We start from the raw sequence: 18,760 nt of genomic DNA, 5'->3' as shown, positions 1-18,760 counted from the left end.
ACAGTGTGACTGCTGTGTTTGTTTCCCCTTGATGAACCCTCCCCCCTTGATTGACTCATTCCCTGTAAGCAACCCACCCTTCCCCTTTACTTACAGCTTGCTGAAGGAAATAAAGTCAGTATCGTTTAAAAATCATGTATTCTTTATTAAAAGTCATTCAGTATTGTTTAAAAATCATGTATTCTTTCTTAAAAGTCATTCCCTGTAAGCAACCCACCCTCCCCCTTTGGATGTATTCTTTATTAAAAAGTAATTATAAAAAGAGGCAGAGAATTATCAAGGTATCCCTGCCTGCTCTGCTTTGGGAGAGGGATAGGAGGGAAGGAAAAGGCCATTAAGCTCATTTCAACGTAATGACAGCCTTTTGCTTGGACTGTCCAGGGGGGTGGAGTGGGCGGGTGCAGAAAGCCTTCCCCCACGCGTTCTTACACGTCTGGGTGAGGGAGATATGGAACGTGGGGAGCTTTGAGGGTGGTTGAACATGGGCTGCAGCGGCACTCTGTAAGCCCGCTGCTCTTCCTGAAGATCCACCATGCGTTGGAGGATATCAGTTTGAGCACGCAGCAGCTGCAGCGTAGCATCCCGCCACCGCTGATCTTCCTGCCTACACCTCTCATCTCGAGCGTCTCTCCTATCCTCCCGTTCACTGGCATCTTTCCTGTACTTTGCTAGCACATCCTTCCACTCATTCTGATGAGCTCTGTCATTGCGTGTTACTTCCATGATTTCTGAGAACATTTCATCTCGTGTTCTCTTCCTCCTCCGCCTTATCTGAGCTAGCCTTCGGGATGGCGTAGGGAGGCTGGACAACTGTGCAGCTGCATGGGGGAGGGAGAAGAGGGAGAGAAGTATGTAAAAAGATACATTTTACAGAACAATGCTTGTACTCTTTCACAGTGAATAACACTATCCACCTTACATAGCACATGTGATTTCACTACAAGGTCGCATTTTGCATCGTTTAATATTGAGTGCCTGTGGCTCTGGTGTTGCAGATCTCACAGACGCAGGTCCAGGCATCCAAATTAAGCTTCCATGCGGCCATGGTAAGGCTTTCTGTTTGACTTCTCCAGCGTTCATATACACAGTGATCTATGATGCCTTGTTCCTGTTAAGAGGAACCAGCAAACCCCAAACCCCCCTCTTTCCCCTCCTCCCCCACCGCATGGCTGCTATCATGTAAGATCACTGGTAATGATCGTGGCTGGTACCTGGGAAGATTCCTGCTCGCTAAACGCTGAGAAACTCAGCGCTATCATTCCTCCCCTCCCCCTACTTTGCTACGAGCAAGGAAGGATTAAGCGGCTGCCCAGTAGGAAAATCGCCATGTCTGCCCCCTAATTAAAGTCCTGAATTTCAACCAGGTTACAATGAATGATATAACTCTCCTGAGAATACCACCGCAGGATGCAGAACGTATGTTTCTGGAATGCCAGCAGTCACCTGGGCCATACGCGGCTGTGCTTTGTGAAGCTATGATTCCGAATTACTTGCTACATGCATGGCGTGGAAAAGTGTCATACAATGGGGGACCAAATAGGGCTGCCTTGCCCAGAAATGTTCTGCAAAAGCTTTTTGAGTACCTCCAAGAGCGATTCATAGATATTTACAAAGGTACACTCACCAGAGGTCGCTTCCATGGCTTCACTGTCTGGGCTTGTGGCTTGGGAGGGCTGGGACGGTAATTCTGGGGTCACAAAAAGCTCCTGGCTGTTGGGGCTAACGGAGTCCTGTGTGCTCTCAGCAAGCTCTTCCTCCTCTTCCTCTTCCTCCTCATCTTCCCCCTCCACAGAATCCTCAGCCACGGTTGATATTACAACCCCGACCTCTGAATCCACGGCCAGGGGTGGGGTACTGGTTGCGCAGCCCCCTAAAATTGCATGCAGCTCAGCATAGAAGCGGCATGTTTTCGGCCCTGACCCAGACCTTCCGTTTGCTTCTCTGGTTTTCTGGTATGCCTGTCTGAGCTCCTTAACTTTTACTCTGCACTGCACTGAGTCCCTGCTGTGGCCTTTTCCCGTCATAGACTTTGAAATTCTTTCAAATATTTTTTCATTTCGTCTTTTTGAACGGAGTTCTGTTAGCACTGAATCCTCTCCCCATATAGCGATCAGATCCAGTACCTCTTGTGCGGTCCAGGCTGGTGCTCTTTTTCGATTCTCAGGAGACTGCATTGTTACCTGTGCTGATGAGCTCTGCGTGGTCACCTGTGCTGATCAGAGCTCCACGCTGGCCAAACAGGAAATTGAATTCAAAAGTTCGCGGGGCTTTTCCTGTTTACCTGGCCAGTGCCTCAGAGTTCTGATTGCTGTCCAGAGCGGTCAGTGGTGCACTGTGGGATACCTCCCGGAGGCCAATAACGTCGATTTCCATCCACACTAACACTATTCCGAATTAGTAATATCGATTTTAGGGTTACTCCTCTCGTTTTGTAGGAGTACAGAAATCGATTTAAAGAGCTCTTTAAATCAATTTAAAGAGCAGTGTAGTGTGGACGGGTGCAGCGTTAAATCGATTTAATGCTGTTTAAATTGGTTTAACGGCGTAGTGTAGACCAGGCCTTAGCAACATTCATGAAGCCATCAGTGGATGCTATCAGCCCAAAGCAGCATGCACCCTGCTGATGAGAGAGAGCCAAATAACGAGCAACTCCCCACCCCAAACCAACAGAAAAGGAAACAAGAACAGAGGCAGAAAAGAATAGGAAAGAAAGGAGGGAGAGGGAGACTGTACCAGCTGTGCTGGAACATAGTGGAAAGAGACATGGACAGAGAGTGCCTATCCTCCAAAATATCAATCACAAGTAAGTAGCGGAGAAGGGATCTAGCAGAGAAAGGTTGAGAAGCATTTGTTGAGTGAGGCTTCAATCCTGGTGATCACACCTGATATTGTGCTCTGACATCCATCTTTGAGGCTTAAGAGCTTAGCTGTTATATTGTCATGGGAGTGATCAATAGATAGTGTCTTAAGTCTGTCACCAAGCTATCTTTGTACCATCTCTGAAATATCACCAGGCTGAGACGCTTGCTGGTGGAGAGGGATTTAGAATGGATAATAAATGCTTTGCCTTTTAAAGGCTGGATTATTGCAATTCTTTGTTTGCAGGAGTTAACGACTGGGTTATCTGCAGAATGCAGCTTATACAGAATGCAGCAGCTCGTATTCTTTCAGGCAGTTGGTTATTTCAACATAATATTCCCATTTATGCTGGCTTCCTGTAAAATTCCATGTCAACTTTAAAGTCCTGCTACTCACTTGAAAAACGCTTACTGGTATATTTGACGGTTTTGCCATCTTACAGTTTCTCTCTTGTTGCTCAACAAGGTTGCAATTGGCAGGAAATTTAGTTTGTCCCTGTTATAAAGTTGGGACAATCCCCTGGCTAGAAGGGCCAGGAGCATACAGAGGCCAGTCAGGGCCCATCAGGCAATAAGAAAAAAAGCTGGCTGCTTTTTTCATTGGCCAGTTCTGGGTGAAGTTGAGAGAGGGAAGGGAGACAGGCAGCCGTTCTGTCAAAAAACCTGGCCAGGCCAGGGGCCTGACTGACAATATTGTCCTTGGATCAGTGAAGGGCTATTGTTTCATGTTACAGAGTACAGCCTTTAATGCCCATTTTGAGTAAAGTGTTAATTTATTTTCTGTAACTCTAATGTGAGTTCACTCTGTCAGGGGAGCCCATGACCATTACATTTGGTTTCTCCATTGCTGTTTCAAAGGACCATGGGTTTTTCCTCACAGCTCCAGCTCTCTACAACATTCCCCATTCTCCCTTTGCTTTTCCTTAGTCACTTTGTCATTATACAAATTCTGGAATAGATTCTCGTGTGTCCAAGATTTGCTACTGAGAATAACCAAAAGGCATTTCAAAAGAACTTATACAAAAGGGAAAGGCCAAAATGCTACTAAAGGCACTGAATAACTTGTTTAGGGGAAAGGTCAAAATGCTACTAAAGGCACTGAATAACTTATTTAGAGGAAAGACCAAAATGCTACTAAAGGCACTGAATAACTTGTTTAGGAGAGAGGCAGAGTTTTGCTCCATCTTAAAAAAGATTTTTGTGCATGGCAACAAAACAGATAATTCCTTCCCTCTCTCTTCCCCAAGCCCAGAAAATATTAAATATGCTAAAGCTAATAGAAAATTGCATACTAGTATCAGAGAAATTGTTCTCCCACCTTCAATATAACATAACTCAGCGACTGAGCAGAAACTGAGCCATTTCTATTAAATATTTTTTCCATTTTTTAAGAAAACAAAATATTAGAAAATAACTTTGTTTGCAGCTAATCATCCTCACTCAAAAAGCGTCAGGAACTGATTACCTGGAGTTGCCCCAGTGGTGCAACAAAAGGAAATTTTAAGGAAAGTTCAGAATACACAGAGCTTGTATCTACAAATACAGGTACATAGTTTTGCTGCCCAGCCAGCTATTAGAAATACTTATTAGAAAGTCACTTCCCTTTGAAGATATTCTCTTTGACTCAATGGGAATTTGGTTCCTTCTCAGGCTGATTATACAGGGAGCGCTAACAAATTTTTACAGAATAAAAGACTTTGTACCTAATTGATGAAAAATCTCAGTAATTTATGTGGGAGAGATAAATAGCTGAATATCATGTATTAGCTTAACTGTTCTTTATTTTTGAATGCCTCAAAATTGTTACATGGTGCTTCCCAAATACTATGAAATTAGCAAAAATCTCCTGCTCTTGTGCACTTATTCACTGATTCTAATTCTCTGAAGTTGCCCAAGCTGATTCACTACTGGCTATTGACTATTATTTATTATGTTGAAAAGGTCATGCAACTCCATGTTCTAGCTACAGTGGAAACATTCTAGATTTCTCTAGTAACCTATTGTAGGGGAAGGATGGTCCAGTGATTAGGGTACTTGCTTGGGAGCTGGCAAAGCCTGGTTCAATTCTCTGTTCTGCCATGGACTTCCTGTGTGACCTTAGACAAGCTACTTAGCCTATCTGTGAGTCAGTTTCACATCTGTAAAATGGAAAGGTAGTGGGTTAGCAGTCATCCCTCAGGATCAGAGAGAGGCTACTATGGCTTAAAAGTCAATTAGCAAGTCACCTCTCTGTAGCCCCTCAGGTGAAGCTTAGCCTCCTGGCCAGGATGGACAGCCCACACAGTCTGGTGCTAGGAGCAGGACAGAGCAAGGAGCAGCTTTTAACCCAGCCTTGTAGCTAGGGCAGACAGCAAACAGTCAGGCTCAGCCTTCTGTGGCTCAGAGCAATAGGCTATCTTTAGCCTAGCTCTCTTGCTGGGGCAGAAGACAATTGCAGTCAGGCTTAGTACTTTGGGTGGGACAGAGCAGCAACAGTCTATAGCCCACCTCCCTGGCTGGGCAGTCAGCAGACAAACACAGGTCATTCATATTCAGGTGGGGAGGGAGTAGGCAGCAGAGGGTAGAGGGACTCAAGCCCACCCTACTCCACCAGGTCCCTGACAGAGGGAATCTCACCAAACCACACTGATTCGCACTATGGCAGCAAAACCAGACTAAAGTCTAGTTTCCCTGAGCTATTTCCTACCACAGTCTGGGGATCGGGCTCCATAGTGCAGGGGCCCTCCGTCTCCTCAGGGTACTCATCAGACAGCAATCCCAGCAGTTCCTTGAGGTACTTGTCAGATGGCAGTCCTGGCAGCTCCTCAGGGTCCTCCTCCAGGGGCAGGAGTTGGTGCAGTTCAGCTCCTGGTCCAGGCATAGCTGGATAAACACTCCTGTGGGCCCAGGGCTATTAGATTTTGTGGGGCCCCTGGAGGTTTGGAGTGGGCTCAGGGCTGGAGCAGAGATTGGAGTGTTGGAGGAGGTGCAGCTCCAGCTTGGAGGGTGGGCTCTGGGGTGGGGCCAGAGGGTTGGGGGCACAGAAGGAGGTTTGAGGTGCAGGCTTTGGGTGGGAGGCACTTACCTAGGGCAGCTCCTGGCCAGTGGTGCAGCAGGGCTAAGGCAGGATACCTGGCTGGCCTGGCTCCACGCTGCTCTGCTTCCCAAGGAGGCCAGTATGTCTGTCCCCTAGGCAGAAAAGCCAGGCCACTCTGCACAGTGGTACCCAGCCAATGGGAGCTGAGGAGCCAGCACTGGGGGCAGTGCACAGAGATTCCATGAATGCTCCTTGCCTAAGGGCTGCAGGGGCACATCAGTGAGCTGGCACTTACAGCTCCAACCCGGGGGTAGGGAGGCGATGGTGCCGAGACTCAGGAACCTGTGTCTGGCCTGTGGCGCAGAGACTTGCCTCAGGCTGGATGAAAAGGAACAGTGGGCTGTATCTGGCCTCAGGGCCCTCCTGTAACAATAAAATTGCTCCCCCCATGGGGGTCCCCTGAGTAAGAACCAACATTGTATATTGCTAATGCTTTAAGATGCATTGGAAAGGATTTTGGGGAGGGCTGAAGCTGTGAGTGTGGAGTGAAAAATTCCTTTGCAGGTTTCGAGAGGCCAAAAGGGGAGGAAGGGAGAAAAGAACAAGTTAACTTGATGCCTCATCTCAGTCAAAAATAAGACGCAGGCTCCAGTTCAAGGTCACAGCGCTCGAACAGACTATGCAGCCAAGAAGCCTGTAGCCATATTTGTGTCTTACCCAATTCCTAGACAACCATGAGAAAAGAGAAGTAAGTTGAACAAGACTGCAGGGGATTGCAAAAACTAATGAGACAGTGACGGCCAGTGAGGCAGGGAAAAAACAGTTTTGTGTCCTTGAAGCCGGTGTGTTTTGGAAAAGCTAAGGAAGCCTCAGAAAGCTGGTTTGGACTGGTACAAAGAGCATGGGGGACAGAGGTCCCTGGATGAAATGCCCCAGAAGAACCCAGGGCTTAAAGCCCTCCCGAGAGTTGAAGCAAGTCAGAGATCAACAGCGGACCCTGAATGGCCTGTGCACTGGACATAACTCACATCCACCCTTCCCTCTCTTCTGATGTTATACATAGGCTTGGCCAGCCTTGGGTTGTGTGGTGTGTGAGTATGAAAGTAGGTTAGAGCATGGGCATTAACACTTTCTTTCTTCCTCTGAGCGGCATGGGGAGCACCCAGCACTCACCACTGTTATTTTATTAATAAAGCTTTAAAGTTTAGTCACTTGGTGTACTCCTCCATCTCCTCCCCTAATGATCCTGTGGACTCAGCCTGATCACCTGACACCTCAGGCAGATTGGTAACAAAAATCTGTCATATTTTTGGTGGAGAATGCAAGGCCCTGGGCTGCATCCCCTAAAGCCCCTGCATTAATCCAGCCCTGGGTCCAGGGGCCAGAGGCATCCAACTCCTTCCCTGGCTCTCCCACAACTGATCTGGAGGCCCGTCTCCTATATTTCCTGTTCTGCCTCTCTGCTTCCAGCAGGAGGGGCAAGCCCAGCCTGGCTCCATCCCTCAGGGTTTGAGAGAGTGGTTCCTCCCCCTCAGGCTCAAAAGGAGGCAATTCTGCCTAACTCCAAGGGAGAATTCTTCCTTACTTCCCAGGGGTGTTGTAAGGATAAGCAGCTTGAAGTTTATGAAGTGCTCTGAGATCTACGGATGAAAAGCACTCCATGAGAAATAGACATTCCTATTAGGTTTACATGAGTGTCACCTGTGTAAGAGATCATGACACTACTATTAGTAGCAACAAGAACGATCAGCTACAGGAAGGGGGGTGGGGAGAAAGATTGGTCCTTCTCCTTTCCTGGAATGTGTGTGGCAAACTTAAACTTCTGTAACTCTGGTATACATTATGTGGGAAGTGTAGCTAATATCTCTGAACTCTGGGTACTTTTCTCTGACTATTTTAAAAACATGATTACTCCATAGACTTGTAACACTTCTCTTGGTCAAATCTCAGAAATCAGAGTACCCCCAGAAACCATTTAATGTATCATCACCAATGACATATCTTTTCCAGTTGCACCCCAATGGGGGTGGGAAACTAAAGAATCAGCCTCTAAGAGAAATTCTGGGTGTATATTCAATATGCTGCATAGTTGAGGAATTGTTGGAGTGATAGTGGGTCTGTGCCATCCTAGATCTCAAATGTCTGAACAAATGTGTCATTGTTCCACATGGAATGATAACCTGTCACCTCTGGTGACATAGGTCATTTTCAAAAAGGCATATTTAGATACTCCCATCAGAAAATGCCACAGCAGATTCCTCAAATCTGTGTATGCCAATAATCACTTTCAATATAAATTACTTCCTCTAGTCTAACTGTGTTCACAAGGATCTGTACCAAAGCTTTCATATTTTAGTGTTGATTGCAGTGCTGAGAGACAGAAATTCCTCATATGTACCTGTTTCTTAATGACTTACTGAGATGAGTGCTTTGAAAAGAGAGCCAACTCCCCTGTAAATATTTTCTGACAGCAAAGATTTCTAATCATTCAGGAGAAGAGACCATCACCAGCCCAGATTATGTGAATCTCGGAATAATCATAGCAAGGTACCTGAAAATCTCTTCACCATTCAGCAAGCTATGATGTATCCAAATTCATCTGGCAGAGAATGCTGATGAACATCCTGGACATGCTCATATCCTGCTGCAAGACCTTAACACAGGTTTGACTACAAAAGAGACTAATACAACTGTTCTTGTTAAGTTATTAATAATTTGTGTTACAGTAGCATCAACCAAGATTGGGGTCCCGTTGTGGGACATGCTGTGGAAACATATGATAAGAGGCAATTCTTGTACTGAAAAGTTTACTTTTGAAATTGACAAGACTGACAAAAGGCAAGAAAGGAAACAGAGCAACTCAGTAGTGGTGCCAGGATTAGAACCCAGGGGTCCTGCTGTTTAGAGCAGACCATTATCTATTAAGACACACTGCCTCTCAAACTAGCTTTTTATTCTTTCCACTCTGAACAACCCAGTTCAGCTACACCAAAATACTCTTCTTGTAGAGGTATTGGAAGGTAACGTACAATTGTCTCTTGGACATCAGATCTCAGAATCTTGGAGAGCTATAGTACATGATACAAGCCTTCACACTCAGGAGGCCTACTATAGTCTCCTATTGGTTCAGAGGATATCTTAGCTGGGAATAAGAGCAATCAGACTGGCCCTGAAACAGTGGGAAGAGATTCTTGGGAGAAAACACACATTTGCAACACCATAGCAATGGCATACCTAAACAAGCAGGGAAGGATGTTCTTTCCCAACTAGACAAAGAAACCTCTTTTTATTTTGAATGTTCTACATCAGTCTCTAACTTGAGAAAGGATTGGCTAACTCTCAACCAATGGGCATCTCAACTTCACAACATTCCAGAATATAACACACATGTTCATACTTCACACATGTTCATGCCACAGGCTTCTATGAACACCTCTTTTGGCAGAAAATGATCTTCATCCTCAATGTGCTGAAAATGAGTTTCTTGCTCATTTTCTAAAATAGTTCACTTATGGACACAGCTGTTCTTATGTGGGCTAATATTCCAGTCTATGTATATTTTTATTGATGACAATATCCCACTGGAAGAATTGAGGGACATACATATATTTATAGCTCTTAAACTGTATTGAACAAAAAACCTACTGTTTTTACGTATTTATCATTCAGTTTAGTATTAATATTATTTATCTATTGTATGTATAGAAGCAGTTTTCAGAAACCCCAGTCATGGATCAAGGCCCCATTGTGCTAGATGTTGTATGAACACAGAACAAAAAGACTGTTCCTTCCCCAAAGAACGAGTTTGACAGTTGTGGAAGTAATCAGCTGGAGAATTTTTCCGACCAACTATATGGTTTGGAGTTCCAGTGTGCAAAATTGATCATTTCATCCATTGTCTCCCTTTCTGGCAAAGGCATTAACAGAATTGCAGATGTGTTGAAGGTATCTGTGTTGTAATTGGAATAATGATATCATAACAGATGCACAAAAAACATATCTTAACTATACACATGTTCCAAAATACTAACCAATACTGTCCAATACCATTGGACAAAATACCATGAAACAATACTACTATTTAGTGCTTATATAACCTCCGTAGCCCTTTCCTAACACTAAGCCTCACAGCACCTCATGAAGTAGGTATCATTATTTCCATTATAATGATGGGGGGAAACTAAAGCACAGTCTTTTCTAAAGAAACACACCAGAGCTAAGAGGAGAACTCAGGTCTCCTGACTGCTTAGCCAATACCCCATCCACCAGATGGTGCTGCATTCCTGACTGACACTCTGATGCAGAAAGGCAACATGAACATTTTCTTTTAGAGCCTTATGACTCAGTCAGGATTATTAACTATCTGCAGATCCCAGCTGAGGAAAGTATTGACAGCCGTAGGGCTCTTGGCAGAAGCACATGAAAAGTAGTTAACCCTCCCTCAATTCTGAGTGATAATTATTTGCAGTGCAGGAGGAAAGCTGAAAGATGTATGGCTGGAGTTAATGCTGATATGGGAAAATTTGGAGAGTCTCTTGATTCTAAAATTAAATCTAGAGACTCCTTATGAGAGTTGCTATGTTTACTTCTCAACAGAATGGAGCAAATGTGAGATGTTGTTCACAATCTGTTACAGAAAAAGAAATAGTATCAGGAGTTAGAAGAAGATACAGGCAGATTCCAAGACTAATTCTCTAGGTTCAAACTGAAAGTTCATTTACAGACATTTTACAACTAAACAGAAAGTTAGAACATCCAAAAATGTGATTAAGGGTGGCAAATTAAGATTAATAAATCCTCCCATAGATTTCAAGACACTCTGTATGATTAGAGGGGCATTTGAATTACTTGAGCAGCATTTGGCATTTTTGCAGCTCTCCTTCCACTTTTTGTGAAGGTTTAAAGAAAAAAAAAGAGTATTCAGAGATCTCCAGCTATTCAAATGGGTTTGATGCAGGGGATGTATTTGATGCTGAGTCTGGGGGGTAAAGGGAAGAGATCCATCTTAATGTGATATTACAGAGAGGAAAACTTACAGCAGGAGGCCATTTCCAAACTAAAACACAGAGCTGAGTATTAGGGGAACTAAAGGTCTAGAAAAATAAGCAGTGAAATATCTCCATTATTTTTTGTTTTGTTCTTGTTCGGCACTATGCTTATGCTTTTTGCTCCTCCCTGCAATGCAGAAGACCTATTAAAAGCATCCATTTATTGCTGTTTGGTGACTGTTGCAGAGGCTGGTGAATTAGATACTGCTGATCATTATTTTTTGCAAAGATTCTTCATGTGAGAATGAACATGAAAGTAGTCAGTATTTATTATACTGATGATCCAGAAAATATGGTCTCTGTGAAAAATGACTACAGAGATGTACCTGATCCGAGTGGTGACAGGCAAAAGAACACCTGCTGGCGTGTTCAATTGGTTTTTCGGGCACCCGTTGAGTTACAGTGGGATGTGTGGGTCCAGATGGTTTCACTTTGGGTGGGTTGCCATAGGGATTCTACAGCTGGGGTGGGATGAGAGCAGGTTGTGTCTTGTGATTATTTTAGTTTTGATCTTTCAGCCCAGTGTGCATTTTGAATATTTCACAGTTAACCCCTTGATTGATAAAGAAGGAAAAGATGGATTTGTGGGTAAGGCAGAGGCTGACAGCTAGGAAATCTGGGTTCTATTCCTCACACTACTGGAGACCAACTTTGTGACTTGTGCAAGTCAGATAACATCTTTGTGCCTCAATATCTAGATCTGTAAAATAAAGATCACTACGCCACAGGAGTGTGGGGAGCATTAATTCACTGTACTTTGAGTTCCTTGGAAAGAAGATGCTATCAACAGCTAAAATATTACCATTTTTGTATCCTTCAGATGTGTCTGTGTTGTTGTCCTAGGCTGTTCATTTAGGTATCCTGAAAATTCAGCATAGTTTTATGAAAGACCATGACTTGGCTATTGATTGCTATGACTGTTTATTTCCTGTGACAAGGTTGGGACTCAGCACCACAGCGCCTCACGCTGGTCGCTCCAGGAATTAGCTCATTCCAGTGTAGCGCCCCCTCCTGGTGGTGTCCTGCCCATTGTCTCGCCCTCAGTCAGCATCTGAGCCTGTGTCGCTCTCCAACTCATGGCGTCCTCTTTTGGACCACTGCCTTCCAGCTGTGGTCCTTTGTTCATCCACACCCCCTTTGGGGTGTGTGCGCGCGCGCGCGCGCACTCAGTAGGCTCTCTGCGCCCCAGCCACCACGTACAACCACACACCCCAAAGTCTAATCCCCCTTGTCAGGGATCTGGCGTAGACTATAATGGCCGTTCCCTTCAGCCAATGGCTAGGTGTACCACAAGGGAGGGAAGGGGGAACCCAGGCCTGCCCACTACTGTGGGTCCCAACCCAGGGACTCTCTAGTGGCAGCCGTTCTGCCCTCCTTCTTTCCCTCCATCTATCCACGTCCCTGGGCTGCTTCCCCTTCAGCCCCTCACACCGGCTAGGCCCTTTCCCTCAGGGCCTGCATCCTGGCAGACACTGGGCTGCAATTCCCTTCTGTTCCCCCCAGGTCTGCCCAGCACTGCTCTGCGCTGCCTCTGGTGCTAGTCTCCCAGTTCAGGGGACAGCCCTTCCCCTCTCAAAGGACTGGGACAGACAGACTTTCCTCTCCCTGAGCAGCCTTTATATAGGACTGAGCCTGGCCCTGATTGGCTCCCTCCAATCTAGGCCCCTGATTGGCTCCCAATAAGCCCTTTTCTGATTGGCTGCCCATCTGCGCAGGCGCCCTGGTCTGCTGCAGCCTAAATTCTCAGGGAGTGGGGAAGCTGCCCCAGTATACTTCCTAATGCTGTAAAATGATCACCTAGAAATAACACAATTTCCTATACTAGATCTGACCAATGGTTCATCAAATCATGTATCCTGCCTCCTGCAGGAATCTATGCCAGACACTCCAGAAGAAAGTGACTCTTCCTTATGTCCCATGATGCACCCAGCCAAATGCTGTATGGGCAGCAAGTTGATTCCTGATCTCTAAAATAATCCACCCTGAAGAATGAGATTTGATTACGAGGCATATTATCAGGCATAGTGGAACTATAAGTGCTGCTAAGTATCATAAGGTGATGCAGAAGAATGTATTTAATCCTATGATCATCTATGTCAGTGAATTTTGACCAGCTGACTGGGTGCTGTTTGAACACGTATATCCTTCTATTGGTTTTAAATTTACCTATTTTATTGAGTCATCTTAAAAGATAGGATAAAAAGGAGATACAAATCAATTTCACTATGCATATGGCAAACATACCTACATGGTGCTGAGAGAGACTCAGAATGTAATAAACGTTAGTCTGTAAGTGGGAATGACCCGTGTTGGCTAATGGTTGCATGATTCTATTCAGTTCATTTTAGTTTTGTTCGCAATTGTATATTCACCAAGAGATAGGAATGGGCACAATTTAATGAACTGTAGAACTAACAAAGAAAATACACAATGAAAATGTAAAATGTATTTGCACGAATTGGTCATGGAAAGTGTGCTGGAATGTGAATGTTGTAGAGAAATTCCAAAGGTGCTGGAGAAATTACAAGAGTTTTGTCATAGCGCTAGTGAACAAAAAATTTTGCTTTGCATTATTAATCACTTTAGTTTCTTGGACATGTGCCTTAGACAGTGCATGCTTAATGTGGATATGGCTAAATACAGATACATATTTGGGTATACATTACTTTTCTTAATGATTTGTACAACACTCAGAACGTGCAAGTATTTTTACAGACAAAAGAAAACCTAAGGGCTTTGATTCTGATTTTATTTACTCTGATTTTGCACTAGTGAATACCACATTTGTCAGTGCAGTTATTTCTGTTTTATAGCTTTATACATGAAGGCAGAATCAGGCCCAAGACTTCTGCCCTGAGGAGCTTACAGCCTAAACAAACAAGCAGATGGAGAATGCATTACAAGGTACTGAGTAAATGGAGCAAGAGAAGATGCTAATGACATTCTCAAATGTTCTAAATTTATTTGCTATAATGTATTTTCCCTGTAAAACCTACCAGAAAATGTATTTTTAAAAAATGCATTCCCTTCATTGAGCATTAAAAGCTAATACAAGTATTGAATCTGTGCAGTAGAACAGCATTCTGCTAAGTGTCCCAAGTAAATCATTGCCTCTATGTATCAAAAGGAAAGTACAAATCCTACAATAAAATATTTACATTCTAGTACAAACCCACATAAGGAAAGCTGGCCATTTCCCAGAGTTAAGACTACCTTTGGCGTTAACTCAAGCATCGGCAAGAAAATATTGAAGCTTTCAGCAACTTATGTCAGAAGGAATCATTACACCCTAAGAAGGTGGTTGACAGTTTGACACCAGCTGCAGTCTAATTGTTGTGACAGAAGGCATGGATGGTTTCTCATGCCACGTGTGCTTTAGGCTTGTTTTCTTTACATGGGATTTAGCAGCTAATAGAGTACATTCCATAAAAAAAGATGGTTTTCTAAGGATTTCACTTCTAGTTTAATTAGATAAAACACATGTAAAGGCATAGTGTGGCAGGCTTTATGCCTTGTCAGCCCCTTAAATCGGGGGGCAGGAGGTAACCCCACCTCTCTACACCTATGTCCATTTTCTACCCCCCAACCCCAGTAGTCAGCACAGTGTGGCCCAATGGCCAGGGTCCATCTACTGCCTCTTCCTGAGTGAGGTAAAGCAGCCTAGTGGCCAGAGTCCATTCAATGTGTCCCCAGGCAGTGCATCGCAATGGCCAGAGTTCACCTAATTCTCCTCCTCTAGTAGGATAGCACAGCCTAGCAGCCAGAGTCAATACAGTTACCTTTGGAGTCAAAACAGATGGCCTAGTGGCTGGTGGTCATAGCCCCCAGTAGGGAGGTCCAGGCCCACCCAACTCCACCAGGCCCCAATCCAGGGCCCTGCCAGGAGCAGAGTGGTCCACCACAGGGTCAGCAGGGAATCCAACCAAAACACACTGACCTCATAAGGGTGGGAGATACCACTTTCTCACCCTCCCTTGGTCACTTCCTATTGGTTCTCCTGCAGCTGTGGTCCATATGGTATGGGAGTCTCCAGGCTTCTCAGCACCAGACCCTCCAATAGCAGCAGCAGGCCTCTGGCTCTTGTAAGGGCTGTAACAGCTCCTGGGCTGGCACCTCTGCCAAGCATCCTTCCTCTTTAGCAGTCTGCCCTGACTGAGCAGCTCTGCAGGCTTTTATATCTGACTTCCAGGCGGAGTATGCCCAGTAGAGCCTCAGAGGTTGGGCTTCCTCTGCTAGGAGGGAAGGATTAACCCCCTCTGTACCAGTGCAGGGCCGATCCTTCCCATCACACATTTGGAATTACACAGTTGTTTGCCAATGCTCTGTAAGATGCTGTGGATCCAGCACAGGATGATAAATATTCCAAGAAGGATGATAATAGTCAGGTTATGGCTGTTTCTGTGTAGACGCTCAGCCCTGCAAAGTGCAGAGCATTCAATTCGTGATCCATTTAATCATGTGCTTAATATAAAGAATTAGAGTGTTCCCACTCATTTCAATGTGGCTTTGCTTTAAGTGCTTTGCTGGATCAGGGCCAGAGTGTAGGATCCTGGGGAGTGGGTGCTTTCTCTTCCCTTGGGCAGAAATAAGGAGTAGCCCCGTTTGGGGTGGGTATCCATATCCATATCAGTCTAGCACTACTGCAAGCACTAGATTTCCCACAAGTGGTGGTGAGGACACACTGCCTTGTGAAACCAACCAGCAGAGCTGGTCCAGTGCAAGGGGGAACGATTGTTGCGTTCTGTGGAAGGGAAGGAAAACTCCTATGAACTGCCTCAGAGTCTCTGGAGGAATTCTGGCTGAATCATATATTCCTTGTATTGTATTTAGCTCAGTTGTTGTGAACTATTTTTCAACGAGTCCATTGATCTAGACCTGCGTATGGTTAATGCTTTAGTCACCACTAAATTCTGTGTCATGTTATCTGCTGTCACACTTAGATATGTTAACACAGAGGTGGGCAAACTTTTTGGCCCAAGGGCCACATCTGGGTGGGGAAATTGCTTGCAGGGCCATGAATGTAGGGCTGAGGCAGAGGGTTGGGGTGCGGGAGGGAGTGCAGGATGTGGGAGGGGGTGCAGTGTGCAGGAAGGGGCTCAGGGCAAGGGTTTGGGGCAGATGAGGGGTTCAGGGTGTCCGAGGGGGTTCAGGGAAAGGGGTTAGCGTGCAGGAGGGAGTGCACAGTACATGAGGAGGCTCAGGGCAGTGGTGCAGGGAGGGGTATGGAGTGTGGGAGGGGACTCAGGGCAGGGGTGCAGGAGGTGCAGGAGGCATCCAGAGTGTGGCAGGGGGCTGAGGTGCAGGCACGGGGCTTGGGGGAAGGGATTGGGGTACAGGAGGGGTTTAGGCTCCAACCCAGTGCTGCTTACCTGGAGTGGCTCTGGGGTGGCAGCGGCATGCACCACGGCCAGGGCAGGCTCCTTGCCAGCCCCAGCCCCAGCCCCAGCCCCAGCCCCGCACCACTCCGGGAAGTAGCCAGCACCATATCCCTGCGACTCTTGGAGGAGGGAGGGCAGAGAGCTCCATGCACTGCACTTGCCTGTGGGTTCCATACCCGAAGCTCCCATTGGCCGCAGTTCCCTGGTCCCGGCCAATGGGAGCTTTGGGGGAGGTATTCGCAGGCAAGGGTAGCATGCGGACCCCTCTGCCTCCCCTCCCCCAGGAGCCACAGGGACGTGGTGCCGGCTGCTTCTGGGAGCAGCGTGGGGCCCGCAGTGCCATGAGGGTGGCAATCCCACAGGCTGGATCCAAAACCCTGAGGAGCTGGATTCGGCTTGCAGGCTGTAGTTTGCCCACCTGTGTTAACAGGAGCTACACAGCAAGTTTTTGGTACTCCAAGTCTTGCAAACTGGGCTCTCAACAATCTGGGTGAAAATGGTATAATAAGAAAATATCACACATAAATGGAGAGATTATTTGATGTTCTCCCTACATGTATATTACTCAAGGAAAATATTATTTTATTAAAAATGGATTTGCAAATATATTTACTAGTACAATATGATTTTATTATGGTGATTACTATTGTAATCATCTGTGTAAAAGGTATGCCTTGTTAGGTTATCATCTGAAAACTCACTATGTGTTGGTCAGTATTGTCTAGAAAAAATATGTGTGGTAACATTGTATGAGAAGTTATAGGATTCTCTGGTATGATGTTATTAACACACGTTCCAAACCCCAGAATATATGGATCATAGCTCTATGTAGGGGGTGATTAGTCACTTGTACAGAATTTTTCCCTTATACCAGTTGAATAGCCAGAATCACTATTTATTTTTGATCGGTCTCAACTATTTTCTCAGTCCAGGTGTTTTGAAATGTATCCACTTTTGAATTTAAAGTATCTCAGAAATTGACTTCTTTTGGGTCAGCCTCTGGCTTATACTTCTTACTGCCAGTACTTGAGCTATACCATTGTGTACTCTGAGGGTATGTCTACGTTGCAATTAGACTGGTGGCTGGCCCATGCCAGCTGACTCGGGCTTGCATGGTTTGGTCTAAGGGTCTGTTTAACTGCAGTGTAAACATTCTGGCTCAAGTTGTAGCCTGAGCTCTGGGACACCCCCGCCCCCCACCTCACAGAGCCCAGCTTCAGCCCAGGCCTGAACGTCTACACCACAATTAAACAGCCCCTTAGCCTGAACCCTGTGAGCCCAAGTCAGCTGGCTTGGGCCGACGCAGGTGTCTAATTGCAATATAGACGTACCCTGAGTGGCCACAGCATGTGGAATACAGGCTTTTTCTACTCTCTTCTGCACTGTGAGCATGTTGCAGCTATTTTTTTAATCCTTATGAGGCTTTGTTGCACCATGTGTTTACTTGTAATCAGTAAGTTTGAATACAGAATGTGGGATCAGTCCTGCAGTCTGTACTAAGGGAAAACATCCAAGCTTTATTTTGATTAGACTGGTTATCTTGTCTGTGCCATGGGCTAGATTGTGGCTTTCAAGCCTCTGCCTTGCATGCAGTGGTGGTGAAAAGCACTACCTCAGGAGGCACACTCTCTCCAGTACTGTTCCTTGATCATGGCATGTGTATGGTGCCCTCTGCACAAGCCCACATTGATTTACTAGCCCACTTCCATATAGGGTGACTAGATGTCCTAATTTTATAGGGATAGTCCTGATATTTGGGGCTTTGTTTTATGCAGGTGCCTATTGCCCACCCACCCCCTGTCCCAATTTTTAACACTTGCTTGCTGGTCACCCTAGTTCCATGAACGGGTGGTGAGGAGAGTAGTGGGGCCTTCACCTTGAACCTTTCCCACCCCAATTTTGTCATGCTCCTAGGAAGATAGGATAGGAATGAGCAGTCCCTGTGCTCAGAGGCCGCTCTTTTGTGTCACCAGGGGTGGTTCCAGGCACCAGCACGGCAAGCGCGTACCTGGGGTGGCAAGCCACGGGGGGCACTCTGCCAGTCGCCACAAGGGCGGCAGGCAGGTTGCCTTCCGCAGCACACCTGCGGAGGGTCACTGGTCCCGCGGCTTCGGTGGACCTCCCGCAGGCTGCTGCTGAATTCGCGGGACTGGGGACCTCCCACAGGCAAGCTGCCGGAGGCAGCCTGCCTGCTGTGCTAGGGGCAGCAAAATGCCTAGAGCTGCCCGTATGTGTCACCCTTGTGCCACGTAACTGGGGCCGGGGGTAGGAGGAAGAAGAGGATTTACCCATCCACTGCTGTGTAGCCATAAATCAGTCTAACTCTTTATGCTGGGGTTTCAAATATGTTGACATTAAAACAAAATGCCTATATGATCATGGTGTTTAATAATAGAGACAAGATGGGTGAGGAAGTATCTGAAGAAGAGCTCATTGGAGCTTGAAAGCTTGTCTCATCAA

The 18,760-nt window shown here is 45.8% G+C and overlaps 1 protein-coding gene across 1 annotated transcript; it reads right to left on the bottom strand.

The window, feature by feature from the left end:
- Positions 1-305: 305 nt before the first annotated feature.
- On the bottom strand, positions 306-2,488 carry LOC142046672 (uncharacterized). Its single transcript, XM_075064620.1, has 2 exons — positions 1,625-2,488; positions 306-818 (listed from the first exon to the last, which is right to left on the bottom strand). Exons 1-2 carry the CDS (start codon positions 2,172-2,174, stop codon positions 346-348), a joined length of 1,023 nt encoding a protein of 340 aa, XP_074920721.1. The 5' UTR covers positions 2,175-2,488; the 3' UTR covers positions 306-345.
- Positions 2,489-18,760: the final 16,272 nt, after the last annotated feature.

Source organism: Chelonoidis abingdonii, chromosome 1 (genome assembly GCF_003597395.2).
Source record: "Chelonoidis abingdonii isolate Lonesome George chromosome 1, CheloAbing_2.0, whole genome shotgun sequence".
In the NCBI taxonomy this organism is placed as follows: Eukaryota; Metazoa; Chordata; order Testudines; family Testudinidae; genus Chelonoidis; species Chelonoidis abingdonii.
Note: the sequence above shows the minus strand (reverse complement) of the source record. Positions and strands in the feature narration are given on the sequence as shown.

What these genes read in the sequence shown, in the direction of transcription:
- LOC142046672 (XM_075064620.1), bottom strand. Translation starts at nt 2,174, where the DNA reads ATGCAGTCTCCTGAGAATCGAAAAAGAGCACCAGCCTGGACCGCACAA. An exon ending in AGCCATGGAAGCGACCTCTG is followed by an intron (nt 819 to 1,624) that starts GTGAGTGTACCT and finishes TCCCCCATGCAG; the next exon opens with CTGCACAGTTGTCCAGCCTC.